General features: G+C 50.3%; 1 protein-coding gene across 1 annotated transcript in view; it reads left to right on the plus strand.

Moving 5' to 3' along the window:
* Positions 1-14,986, plus strand: part of sspo (SCO-spondin) — a 517,250-nt gene that overhangs the window by 314,738 nt on the left and 187,526 nt on the right. The window contains exon 70 of the mRNA XM_059646360.1: positions 14,157-14,326. Coding sequence (XP_059502343.1) covers positions 14,157-14,326 — 170 coding nt within the window. The remainder of the gene's footprint in view (positions 1-14,156; positions 14,327-14,986) is intronic.

Genomic DNA, 14,986 nt, shown 5'->3' on the forward strand with positions numbered 1-14,986 from the left:
TGTCTCACTGTTACCGTCTCTCACTGTCACTCTCTCACCATCACCGTGTCTCACTGTTACCGTCTCTCACTGTCACCCTCTCTCACCATCACCGCGTCTCACTGTTACCGTCTCTCACTGTCACCCTCTCTCACCATCACCATCTGCTACTGTCACCCTCTCTCACCATCACCGCGTCTCACTGTTACCGTCTCTCACTATCACCATCTTTCACTGTCACCCTCTCTCACCATCACCGTGTCTCACTGTTACCGTCTCTCACTGTCTCTCTCTCACCATCACCGTGTCTCACTGTTACCGTCTCTCACTGTCACTCTCTCTCACCATCACCGCGTCTCAATGTTACCGTCTCTCACTGTCACTCTCTCACCATCACCGTGTCTCATTGTCACCGTCTCTCACTGTCACCCTCTCTCACCATCACCGCGTCTCACTGTTACCGTCTCTCACTGTCACCCTCTCTCACCATCACTATTTCCTACTGTCACCCTCTCTCACCATCACCGCGTCTCACTGTTACCGTCTCTCACTGTCACCCTCTCTCACCATCACCATCTCTCACTGTCACCCTCTCTCACCATCACCGCGTCTCACTGTTACCGTCTCTCACTGTCACTCTCTCTCACCATCACCATGTCTCACTGTTACTGTCTCTCACTGTCACCCTCTTTCACCATCACCGCGTCTGACTGTTACCGTCTCTCACTGTCACCCTCTCTCACCATCACCGCGTCTCACTGTTACCGTCTCTCACTGTCACACTCTCTCACCATCACCGTGTCTCACTTTTACCGTCTCTCACTGTCTCTCTCTCACCATCACCATGTCTCACTGTTACCGTCTCTCACTGTCACTCTCTCACCATCACCGTGTCTCACTGTTACCGTCTCTCACTGTCACCCTCTCTCACGATCACCGCGTCTCACTGTTACCGTCTCTCTCTATCACCATCTTTCACTGTCACCCTCTCTCACCATCACCGTGTCTCACTGTTACCGTCTCTCACTGTCACTCTCTCACCATCACCGTGTCTCTCTGTTACCGTCTCTCACTGTCACCCTCTCTCACCATCACCATGCCTCACTGTTACCGTCTCTCACTGTCACTCTCTCACCATCACCGCGTCTCACTGTTACCGTCTCTCACTGTCACCCTCTCTCACCATCACCATCTCTCACTGTCACCCTCTCTCACCGTCACCGCGTCTCACTGTTACCGTCTCTCACTGTCACCCTCTCTCACCATCACCGCGTCTCACTGTTACCGTCTCTCACTGTCACTCTCTCTCACCATCACCGTGTCTCTCTGTTACCGTCTCTCACGGTCACTCTCTCACCATCACTGTGTCTCACTGTTACCATCTCTTACTGTCACTCTCTCACCATCACCGCGTCTCACTGTTACCGTCTCTCACTGTCATCCTCTCTCACCATCACCGCGTCTGACTGTTACCGTCTCTCACTGTCACCCTCTCTCACCATCACCGCGTCTCACTGTTACCATCTCTCACTGTCACCCTCTCTCACCATCACCATCTCTCACTGCCACCCTCTCTCACCATCACCGCGTCTCACTGTTACCGTCTCTCACTGTCACCCTCTCTCACCATCACCGCGTCTGACTGTTACCGTCTCTCACTGTCACCCTCTCTCACCATCACCGCGTCTGACTGTTACCATCTCTCACTGTCACCCTCTCTCACCATCACCGCGTCTCACTGTTACCGTCTCTCACTGTCACCCTCTCTCACCATCACCATCTCTCACTGTCACCCTCTCTCACCATCACCGCGTCTCACTGTTACCGTCTCTCACTGTCACCCTCTCTCACCATCACCGCGTCTCACTGTTACCGTCTCTCACTGTCACCCTCTCTCACCATCACCGTGTCTCACTTTTACCGTCTCTCACTGTCACTCTCTCACCATCACCATGTCTCACTGTCACTCTCTCACCATCACCGTGTCTCACTGTTCCCGTCTCTCACTGTCACCCTCTCTCACCATCACCGCGTCTCACTGTTACCGTCTCTCACTGTCACCCTCTCTCACCATCACCATCTCCTACTGTCACCCTCTCTCACCATCACCGCGTCTCACTGTTACCGTCTCTCACTGTCACCCTCTCTCACCATCACCATGTCTCACTGTTACCGTCTCTCACTGGCACCATCTCTCACCATCACCATGTCTCACTGTTACCGTCTCTCACTGCCACTCTCTCACCATCACCGTGTCTCACATTTAGCGCCTCTCACTGTGACCCTCTGTCACCATCACCGCGTCTCACTATTACCGTCTCTCACTGTCACTCTCTCACCATCACCGTGTCTCACTGTTCCCGTCTCTCACTGTCACCCTCTCTCACCATCACCGCGTCTCACTGTTACCGTCTCTCACTGTCACTCTCTCTCACCATCACCGTGTCTCTCTGTTACCGTCTCTCACGGTCACTCTCTCACCATCAACTGTGTCTCACTATTACCATCTCTCACTGTCACTCTCTCACCATCACCGCGTCTCACTGTGACCGTCTCTCACTGTCACCCTCTCTCACCATCACCGCGTCTGACTGTTACCGTCTCTCACTGTCACCCTCTCTCACCATCACTATGTCTCACTGTTACCGTCTCTCACTGGCACCATCTCTCACCATCACCATGTCTCACTGTTACCGTCTCTCACTGCCACTCTCTCACCATCACCGTGTCTCACAGTTAGCGCCTCTCACTGTGACCCTCTGTCACCATCACCGCGTCTCACTATTACCGTCTCTCACTGTCACTCTCTCACCATCACCGTGTCTCACTGTTCCCGTCTCTCACTGTCACCCTCTCTCACCGTCACCGCGTCTCACTGTTCCCGTCTCTCACTGTCACCCTCTCTCACCGTCACCGCGTCTCACTGTTACCGTCTCTCACTGTCACTCTCTCTCACCATCACCGTGTCTCTCTGTTACCGTCTCTCACTGTCACTCTCTCACCATCACCGCGTCTCACTGTGACCGTCTCTCACTGTCACCCTCTCTCACCATCACCGCGTCTGACTGTTACCGTCTCTCACTGTCACCCTCTCCCACCATCACTATGTCTCACTGTTACCGTCTCTCACTGTCACCCTCTCTCACCATCACCGCGTCTCACTGTTACCGTCTCTCACTGTCACTCTCTCACCATCACCGTGTCTCACTGTTACCGTCTCTCACTGTCACTCTCTCACCATCACCGTGTCTCACTGTTACCGTCTCTCACTGTCACCCTCTCTCACCATCACCGCGTCTCACTGTTACCGTCTCTCACTGTCACCCTCTCTCACCATCACCATCTCCTACTGTCACCCTCTCTCACCATCACCGCGTCTCACTGTTACCGTCTCTCACTATCACCATCTTTCACTGTCACCCTCTCTCACCATCACCGTGTCTCACTGTTACCGTCTCTCACTGTCACTCTCTCACCATCACCGTGTCTCACTGTTACCGTCTCTTACTGTCACTCTCTCTCACCATCACCGCGTCTCAATGTTACCGTCTCTCACTGTCACTCTCTCACCATCACCGTGTCTCATTGTCACCGTCTCTCACTGTCACCCTCTCTCACCATCACCGCGTCTCACTGTTACCGTCTCTCACTGTCACCCTCTCTCACCATCACCATTTCCTACTGTCACCCTCTCTCACCATCACCGCGTCTCACTGTTACCGTCTCTCACTGTCACCCTCTCTCACCATCACCATCTCTCACTGTCACCCTCTCTCACCATCACCGCGTCTCACTGTTACCGTCTCTCACTGTCACTCTCTCTCACCATCACCATGTCTCACTGTTACTGTCTCTCACTGTCACCCTCTTTCACCATCACCGCGTCTGACTGTTACCGTCTCTCACTGTCACCCTCTCTCACCATCACCGCGTCTCACTGTTACCGTCTCTCACTGTCACACTCTCTCACCATCACCGTGTCTCACTTTTACCGTCTCTCACTGTCTCTCTCTCACCATCACCATGTCTCACTGTTACCGTCTCTCACTGTCACTCTCTCACCATCACCGTGTCTCACTGTTACCGTCTCTCACTGTCACCCTCTCTCACCATCACCGCGTCTCACTGTTACCGTCTCTCACTGTCACTCTCTCACCATCACCGTGTCTCTCTGTTACCGTCTCTCACTGTCACCCTCTCTCACCATCACCATGCCTCACTGTTACCGTCTCTCACTGTCACTCTCTCACCATCACCGCGTCTCACTGTTACCGTCTCTCACTGTCACCCTCTCTCACCATCACCATCTCTCACTGTCACCCTCTCTCACCGTCACCGCGTCTCACTGTTACCGTCTCTCACTGTCACCCTCTCTCACCATCACCGCGTCTCACTGTTACCGTCTCTCACTGTCACTCTCTCTCACCATCACCGTGTCTCTCTGTTACCGTCTCTCACGGTCACTCTCTCACCATCACTGTGTCTCACTGTTACCATCTCTTACTGTCACTCTCTCACCATCACCGCGTCTCACTGTTACCGTCTCTCACTGTCACCCTCTCTCACCATCACCGCGTCTGACTGTTACCGTCTCTCACTGTCACCCTCTCTCACCATCACCGCGTCTCACTGTTACCATCTCTCACTGTCACCCTCTCTCACCATCACCATCTCTCACTGCCACCCTCTCTCACCATCACCGCGTCTCACTGTTTCCGTCTCTCACTGTCACCCTCTCTCACCATCACCGCGTCTGACTGTTACCGTCTCTCACTGTCACCCTCTCTCACCATCACCGCGTCTGACTGTTACCATCTCTCACTGTCACCCTCTCTCACCATCACCGCGTCTCACTGTTACCGTCTCTCACTGTCACCCTCTCTCACCATCACCATCTCTCACTGTCACCCTCTCTCACCATCACCGCGTCTCACTGTTACCGTCTCTCACTGTCACCCTCTCTCACCATCACCGCGTCTCACTGTTACCGTCTCTCACTGTCACCCTCTCTCACCATCACCGTGTCTCACTTTTACCGTCTCTCACTGTCACTCTCTCACCATCACCATGTCTCACTGTCACTCTCTCACCATCACCGTGTCTCACTGTTCCCGTCTCTCACTGTCACCCTCTCTCACCATCACCGCGTCTCACTGTTACCGTCTCTCACTGTCACCCTCTCTCACCATCACCATCTCCTACTGTCACCCTCTCTCACCATCACCGCGTCTCACTGTTACCGTCTCTCACTGTCACCCTCTCTCACCATCACCATGTCTCACTGTTACCGTCTCTCACTGGCACCATCTCTCACCATCACCATGTCTCACTGTTACCGTCTCTCACTGCCACTCTCTCACCATCACCGTGTCTCACATTTAGCGCCTCTCACTGTGACCCTCTGTCACCATCACCGCGTCTCACTATTACCGTCTCTCACTGTCACTCTCTCACCATCACCGTGTCTCACTGTTCCCGTCTCTCACTGTCACCCTCTCTCACCATCACCGCGTCTCACTGTTACCGTCTCTCACTGTTACCGTCTCTCACTGTCACTCTCTCTCACCATCACCGTGTCTCTCTGTTACCGTCTCTCACGGTCACTCTCTCACCATCAACTGTGTCTCACTATTACCATCTCTCACTGTCACTCTCTCACCATCACCGCGTCTCACTGTGACCGTCTCTCACTGTCACCCTCTCTCACCATCACCGCGTCTGACTGTTACCGTCTCTCACTGTCACCCTCTCTCACAATCACTATGTCTCACTGTTACCGTCTCTCACTGGCACCATCTCTCACCATCACCATGTCTCACTGTTACCGTCTCTCACTGCCACTCTCTCACCATCACCGTGTCTCACAGTTAGCGCCTCTCACTGTGACCCTCTGTCACCATCACCGCGTCTCACTATTACCGTCTCTCACTGTCACTCTCTCACCATCACCGTGTCTCACTGTTCCCGTCTCTCACTGTCACCCTCTCTCACCGTCACCGCGTCTCACTGTTCCCGTCTCTCACTGTCACCCTCTCTCACCGTCACCGCGTCTCACTGTTACCGTCTCTCACTGTCACTCTCTCTCACCATCACCGTGTCTCTCTGTTACCGTCTCTCACTGTCACTCTCTCACCATCACCGCGTCTCACTGTGACCGTCTCTCACTGTCACCCTCTCTCACCATCACCGCGTCTGACTGTTACCGTCTCTCACTGTCACCCTCTCTCACCATCACTATGTCTCACTGTTACCGTCTCTCACTGTCACCCTCTCTCACCATCACCATCTCTCACTGTCACCCTCTCTCACCATCACCGCGTCTCACTGTTACCGTCTCTCACTGTCACTCTCTCTCACCATCACCATGTCTCACTGTTATCGTCTCTCACTGTCACCCTCTCTCACCGTCACCGTGTCTCACTGTTACCGTGTCTCACTGTCACCCTCTCTCACCGTCACCGTGTCTCACTGTTACCGTCTCTCACTGTCACTCTCTCACCAACACCGTGTCTCACTGTTACCGTCTCTCACTGTCACTCTCTCACCATCACCGTGTCTCACTGTTACCGTCTCTCACTGTCACTCTCTCTCACCATCACCGTGTCTCACTGTTACCGTCTCTCACTGTCACTCTCTCACCATCACCGTGTCTCACTGTTACCGTGTCTCACTGTCACCCTCTCTCACCATCACCGTGTCTCACTGTTACCGTCTCTCACTGTCACTCTCTCACCATCACCGTGTCTCACTGTTACCGTGTCTCACTGTCACCCTCTCTCACCGTCACCGTGTCTCACTGTTACCGTCTCTCACTGTCACTCTCTCACCAACACCGCGTCTCACTGTTACCGTCTCTCACTGTCACTCTCTCACCATCACCGTGTCTCACTGTTACCGTCTCTCACTGTCTCTCTCTCACCATCACCGTGTCTCACTGTTACTGTCACCATGTCGCACCATCACCCTCTCTCACCATCACCATGTCTCTCTGTGTCACCGTTACCACCTTCACCATGTCTCACTGTCACCATGTCTCACCGTCACTGTCACTGTCTCTCACCATCACTCTCTGGAGAGAAGGAGGAAGAGAGGTGACCTGATCGAGGTGTACAAGGTAATAAGAGGCATGGAAAGAGTTGATAGCCAGAGACTTTTCCCCAGGGCAGGATTGACTGCCACGAGGGGTCATAGTTTTAAGGTGTTAGGAGGAAGGTATAGAGGAGATGTCAGAGGAGGTTCTTCACCCAGAGAGTTGTGAGCGCACGGAATAGTTTACCAGTGGTAGTCGTGGAAGCGGAGTTATTAGTGACATTTAAGCGACTGCTGGACATGCACATGGACAGCAGTGAATTGAGGGAAATGTAGGTTAGGTTATTTTATTTTTGGATTAGGATTATTCTGCGGCACAACATTGTGGGCCGAAGGGCCTGTACTGTGCTGTACTTTTCTATGCTCTATGTTCTATCACCGTGTCTCACTGTGTGTCACCGTCACTACTTACCACCATGTCTCACCATCACCATGTCTCACCATCACCATGTCTCACCATCACCATGTCTCACCATCACCGTGTCTCACCATCACCGTGTCTCACCATCACCGTGTCTCACTGTGTCTCACCATCACCGTGTCTCACTGTGTGTCACCATCACCGTGTCTCACCATGTCTCACCATCACCGTGTCTCACTGTGTCTCACCATCATCATGTCTCACCGTGTCTCACCATCACCGTGTCTCACTGTTACTGTGTCTCACCATCATCATGTCTCACTGTGTCTCACCATCACCACCTGCCACCGTTTCTCACTGTTACCATGTCTCACCATCACCGTGTCTCACTGTTACCGTCACCACCTACCACCATGTCTCACTGTTATCATCTCTTACCGTCACCGTCTCTCACTGTCACCGCCTATCACTGTTATCATCTCTCACCGTCACTGTGTCTCCCCATCACCATTTCTCACCATCACTATGTCTCACTGTGTGTCACCGTCACCATCTCTCACCATCACCGCGTCTCACCGTCACCATCTCTCACCAGCACCGTGTCTCACTGTGTCACACCATCACCATCACCATCACCACCTCTCACCATCATCATGTCTCACTGTGTGTCACCGTCAGTGTCTCTCACCGTCCCCATGTCTCACTGGTACCGTCTGTCACCATCACCGTCGCTCACTGTCACTGTCTATCGCAATTGTTGTGTCTCACTGTCACTGTCTCTCACCGTCAACGTCTCTCACCACCACCATCTCTCACCGCCTCTCGCCGTCACCGCGTCTCACCATCCTTCACTGTCACCGTGTCTCTCCGTCACCGTCTCTCGCCATCACCATGATTCACCATCCCTCACTGTCACCGTGTCCCTCCGTCACCGTCTCTCGCTATCACCATGATTCACCATCCCTCACTGTCACCGTGTCTCACCGTCACCGTCTCTCACTGTTGCACACAGCACTGTCACTGTGTCGCACCATCACTGTGTCTCACCATGTCGCACCTTGTCTCACACCCACCGTGTAACCGTGTCACCATGTCTCACCATCACTGTCCCTCACCGTGTCATACCGTCACCGTCTCTCACTGCCACCGTGTCTCACCATGTCTCACCGTCACCGTGTCTCACCATCACCATGTCTCACCATGTTGCACCCTCACCGTGTCTCACCGTGTCATACAGTGTCTCACCGTCACCGTGTCTCACCATCCCTCACTGTCACTGTGTTTCACTGTCACCGTCTCTCACCGTCACTGTCTCTCACTGTCACCATGTTTCACCGTCTCGCACCATCACCGTCTCTCACTGTCACCGTCTCTCACCGTCCCTCACTGTCACTGTGTTTCACTGTCACCATCTCTCACCGCCACTGTCTCTCACCGTCACCGTCTCTCACCATCCCTCACTGTCACTGTGTTTCACTGCCACCGTCTCTCTGTCTCTCACCGTCACCATGTTTCACCATCCCTCACTGTCACCATGTTTCACTGTCACTGTGGCTCACCGTCACCGTCTCTCACCGCCACTGTCTCTCACCGTCACCATGTTTCACCGTCTTGCACCGTCACCGTCTCTCACTGTCACTGTCTCTCACCGTACCTCACTGTCACTGTGTCTCACTGTCACCGTCTCTCACCATCACTGTCTCTCACCGTCACCATGTTTCACCATCCCTCACTGTCACCGTGTTTCACTATCACCGTCTCACACCATCACCATCACCATGTCGCACTGTCACTGTGTTGCACTGTCGCTGTGTCTCACCATTTCACACCTTGTCTCACTCCCACCATGTCACCATGCCTCACCATCACTGTCCCTCACTGTGTCACACCATCACCGTCACCATGTCACACCGTGTCACACCTTGTCTCATCCTCACGGTGCCTCACCATGTATGAATTTAGGAAATTAGGAGTTAAACTAAAACGTGGGATCTCAAAGGTAGTAATTTTGGGATTGTTACCAATGCCATGTGCTGGTAAGGGTAGGAATGGCAGGATAGTGAAGATGAATACTTGACTTGAGGGGTGGTGCAAGAGGAACTGGTTCTGAGGGAGGTGGGACCAGCACACACTGTGCACGAGTGGAAGCCATGTCCTGGGGGAGAGTTTGCTGGTGCTGTTGGGGAGGGTTTACACTGATATGGCACAGGGTGGGGCAGGGGATTCAGTGGAGGTGGGGTCACGAAGTTTAAGTGGGGTCAAACACAAAAAGCAGTAAGGAGAAAAGTGAAAGCCGAAGGCAGAGAAACCAAAGCAAAAATCAAAAAGGGCCACATTACACCATGATTCTAATATCAAATTTGGCAATAAATATCAAAGAGCCTGAACGCTGAACGTTTGGTGTCTCAATATGAGGAGCATTAGTAATAAAGTGGATAAATTAACTGCACAGACAGTTGTTAATGGAAATGCTGTAATTGGGATCACAGGGACCTGGGTCCAGGGTGACCAAGGATGGGAACTCAATGTCCAGGGGTGCTTAATTTTCAGGAAAGATAAACTGAAAGGAAAGGGAGGTGGGGTAACGTTGCTGGTTAAGGAGATGATTATGCATTAGTAAGGGAAGACATTAGCGTGGATGATGTGGAATCTGTATGGGTGGAGCTACAGAACACCAAAGAGAAAAAGAAGTTAGGGGGAGTTGTGCACAGACCACCAAACAGTATGATCCAGAACAAAGAACAAAAAAAATTACAGCACTGGAACAGGCCCTTCGGCCCTCTGAGCCTACGCCGATCCAGATCCTCTGTCTAAACCTGTCACCTACTTTTTAAGGATCTGTATCCCTCTGCTCCCTGCCCATTAATGTATCTGTCTAGATACATCTTAAGTGCCGCTATCATGCCCGCCTCTACCACCTCGGCTAGTAACGCATTCCAGGCACCCACCACCCTCTGCATGTAGAACTTTCCACGCATCTCTCCCTTAAACCTTTCCCCTCTTACCTTGAAATCATGACCCCTAGTAATTGAGTCCCCCACTCTGGGGAAAAAGATTCTTGCTATCCACCCTGTCTACACCCTTCATGATTTTGTAGACCTCAATCAGGTCCCCCCTCAACTTCTGTCTTTCTATGAAACAAAGTATGAAACAAGAAATTAGAGATGCATGCAGTAAGGTTTGAGCAGTTATTATGGGTGACTTCATGTTAATTGAACTAATGAAATTGGTAACAATGTAATGGAGGAGGATTTCCTGGAATGTATGAGGGATTATTTCCTTGACCAATATGTTGAGGATCCAAGCAGAGAGCAAGCCATCCTCAACCGGGTATTGTGTAATGACGGAGGATTGATTAGCAGCATTGTGGTGTGAGATCCTTTGGGGAGAAGTGACCATAATCTGGTAGAATTCTTCATTAAGATGGAGAGTAACACAATTAATTCTGAGACTAGTGTCCTGAATTTAAAGCAAGCTAACTTTGATGGTATGAGGCATGCATTGGCTAGGATAAACTGGCAAAGGATATGTAAGGGGTTGATGGTGGGTAGGCAATGGCAGACATTTAAAGAACACGTGGATGAACTTCAACAATTGTACATCCCTGTCTGTATAAGAGTAAAACAGGGAAGGTGGCTCAACCATGGCTAACAAGGGAAATCAGGAACAGTGTTAGTGTCAATGGGGATGCAATTAAATTGGCCTGAAAATGCAGCAAACTCGAGGACTGGGAGAAATTTAAAATTCAGCAGAGGAGGACAAAGGGTTTAAATCAGAAAGGGAAAATAGAATATGAAGGTAAACTTGCAGAAAACATAAAACCAGGCATCAAAAGTTTCCATATTAATGTGAAGAGGAGAGAACTGGTGAAGACAAATGCAGTTAGAATCAGGTGAATTCAAGAGATGGCAGATCAATTGAACAAGTACTTTGGATCTGTCTTCACTAAGGAGACACAACTAACCTACTGGGAATACTAGATTAGATTCCCTACAGTGTGAAAACAGGCCCTTTGGCCCAACAAGCCTACACCGCCCCTTGAAGGATCCCACCCAGACCTATCTCCCCATAACCCACACACCCCTGAACACTACGGGCAATTTAGCGTGGCCAATCCACCTAGTCTGCACATCTCTGGATTGTTGGAGGAAACCGGAGCACCCGGAGGAAACCCACGCAGACACGAGGAGAATGTGCAAACTCTGTACAGACAGTCGCCCGAGGCTGGAATTGAACCTGGGTCCCTGACGCTGTGAGGCTGCAGTGCTAACCACTGAGCCGCTCCCTTACAAATATGAGGGGACAGAGGATCAAGATGAAGCAGGAACTGAAGGAAATCCTTAGTAGTCAAGAAATAGTATTGGGGAAATTGATGGGATTAAAACCCCGTAAATCCCGACTCTTTAAAAAATGGACAGAGAAAATGAGGAATTATAGGTATGACATCGATGGTAGAAAAATGCTGGAGTCAAATATTAAGGATGTAATAACTGAGCATTTGGAAAGCGGTGACAGGATGGGTCCGAGTCAGGCTGGATTCACTAAAGGGAAATGATGCTTCACACATCTTCTGGAATTTTTTTAGGATGTGATCTGTAGAGTGGACAAGGGTGAATCAGTAGATGTTGTGTATCTGGACTTTCAAAAGGCTTTTGACAAGGCTCAAAACAAGAGGTTAATAAGGAAAATTAAAGCTCATGGTATCAGAGGCAATGGACTAACATGGATAGAGAACTGGTTAGCAGAGAGTTGGAATAAATGGGCCCTTTTCAGAGTGACACACAGTGACAAGTGGGGTACCGCAGGGCTCAGTGCATGGAATCCCAGCTGCTCACAACATACATTAACAATTGGGGCGAGGGGTTTCAATGCAATATCTCCAAGTGTGCAGATGACATTCAGCTGGGGGGCAGTGTGTGCTGTGAGGAGGATGCTAAGAGGCTGCAGGGTGACTTGGACAGACTGGCTGATTGGGGAAATCCTTGGCAAATGCAATATAATGTGGACTAATGTGAGGTTATCCACTTTGGTCAGAAAAACAGGAAGGCAGATTATTATCTGAATGGTGGCAGTTTAGGAAAAGGTGAGGTGCAATAAGACCTGGGTGTCATGGTGGTATAGTTGGTGAACGTTGGCATACAGGCGCAGCAGGCAGAGACGAAAACTAATAACATGCGGCCTTCATAGCGAGAGGGTTTAAGTATTGAAGTAAAGATGTCTTGATGCTGTTATACAGGGCCTTGCTGAGGCCACACCTTGACTATTGTGTTCAGTTTTGGTCTCCAAGTCTGAGGAAGGATATTCTTTCTATTGAGGGAGACCAGTGAAGGTTCGCCAGACTGAATCCTGGGACGGCAGGACTGGCATATGGATCGACTGGACTTGTACTCACTGGCATATAGAAGAATGAGGGGGGAGTCTCATAGAAACATATAAAATCCTGATGGGACTGGACATGCTAGCTGCAGGAAGAATGTTCCTGATGTTGGGGAAGTCTGGAACTAGAGGTCACAGTCTATGAATAAGGGGTAAGCCATTCAGGACTGAGATGAGGAAGATTTTCTTCACTCTTAGAGAGTTGTGAACCTGTGGAATTCTCTCCCACAGGAAGCTGTTGGGGCCTGTTCATTAGATATAAAGAACAAAGAAAATTACAGCACAGGAACAGCCCCTTCGGCCCTCCAAGCCTGCATCGATCCAGGTCCTCTATCTAAACCTGACTCCAATTTTCCAAGACAATAAAGTGTGAAGATGGATGAACACAGCAGGCCAAGCAGCATCTCAGGAGCACAAAAGCTGATGTTTCAGGCCTAGACCCTTCATCAGCAGAGAGCTGATGAAGGGTCTAGGCCCGAAACGGCAGCTTTTGTGCTCCTGAGATGCTGCTTGGCCTGCTGTGTTCATCCAGCTTCACACTCTATTATCTTGGATTCTCCAGCATCTGCAGTTCCCATTATTTCTGAGCCAATTTTCCAAGGATCTGTATCCCTCTGCTCCCTGCCCATTCATGTACCTGTTGAGATACATCATAAAAGACACTATCATGCCCCCCTCTACCACCTCCACTGGCAATGTCTTCCAGGCACCCACCACCCTCTGCGTAAAGAACTTTCCACACATATTTCCCTTAAACATTTCCCCTCTCACCTTGAAATTGTGACCCCTAGTAATTGAGTTCCCCACTCTAGGGAATAAACTTTTTGCTATCCTCCCCGTCTATACCCCTCATGATTTTGTAGACCTCAATCAGGTCCCCCCTCAACCTCCATCTTTCAAATGTAAATAATCCTAATGTATATATTCAAGGGGGAGCTGGGTGTGGCCTTGCAACTGAAGGGATCAAGGAGAGAGTTTGGCAATGGGACACTGAGACTGCATGATCTCGGAGAGTTGTAAGGGAATGGAACGCTTTGCCTGCAACGGTACTAGATTTGCCAACTTTAGGTACATTTAAGTCGTCATTGGATAAGCATATAGACGTACATGGAATAGTGTAGGTTAGATGGGCTTGAGATCGGTATGACAGGTCGGCACAACATCGAGGGCCGAAGGGCCTGCACTGTGCTGTAATGTTCTATGCTCTATGATCAGCCATGATCATATTGAATGGTGGTGCAAGCTCGAAGGGCCAAGTGGTTGACTCCTGCACCTTATTTTTTTCTATATGTCTATGTCTCACTGTGTCTCACCATAGCTGTGTGTTTTCCTTGTTCTAACGGTTTTTCAGCGGTGCGTGTGGAGCTGTGAGCCGGGCTGTTACTGTACAAATGGGAAGGTTTTAAATGAGAATGGATCATCATGTGTTGAACAACGGGATTGTACGTGCCTTGATCTGAGAACCGGGAGGAGGTTGTTACCGGGTACAGCTATACCTCAAGCTGACAGCTGCAACTCCTGGTGAGTTATTGGTATATATCAGCAACTACAGTCAGCAGCTGGGAATGGCACCTAACAGCATACTATCACCCAGTGACATCATGTATTCATCAACCTCAAGTCTTCCCAAACTCCTTTGTACTGAATGAAGTTTAATGTGACAGCCTGCTTGCATAGGAAGGTCCCTGAAATAGCCATGGACTAATGACCAGATATCCTGTTTTAGTCGGTTTATTGAAAAAGAAGCTTTAATACCAACACTGACTCATGACTTTGCTAGCTAAACCCTAACCAGTGTTTTATAAGTTTGGATAACTTTCCTGCTTTTGTAACCTGTTCTGAAGCTAAGGATTCTGTACACCCATTAACAGCCATCTCAAGCTATACTACACTCAGATGAAGTCTTCCCTCTGACTCTACTCCAACTTTATGCTTCTTTCTCTTTAACTGCACCTGCCATGAGTCTGCCCATCTTAATAATGTCTTTTAGGGGAGGAAACTGCCATCCTTACCTGGTCTGGCCTACATATGACTCCAGACGCTCAGCAATGTGGTTGACTCCTAACTGCCCTCCGGGTAATTAGGGATGGGCAGTAAATGCTGCCCAGCCAGTGACACCCTCATCTCGAACAAGAATAAATACATTTTTAAAAAAACTAATTGCAGGTTCTTATTATTATT

This window comes from Stegostoma tigrinum, chromosome 5 (assembly GCF_030684315.1).
Source record: "Stegostoma tigrinum isolate sSteTig4 chromosome 5, sSteTig4.hap1, whole genome shotgun sequence".
Classification (NCBI taxonomy): Eukaryota; Metazoa; Chordata; class Chondrichthyes; order Orectolobiformes; family Stegostomatidae; genus Stegostoma; species Stegostoma tigrinum.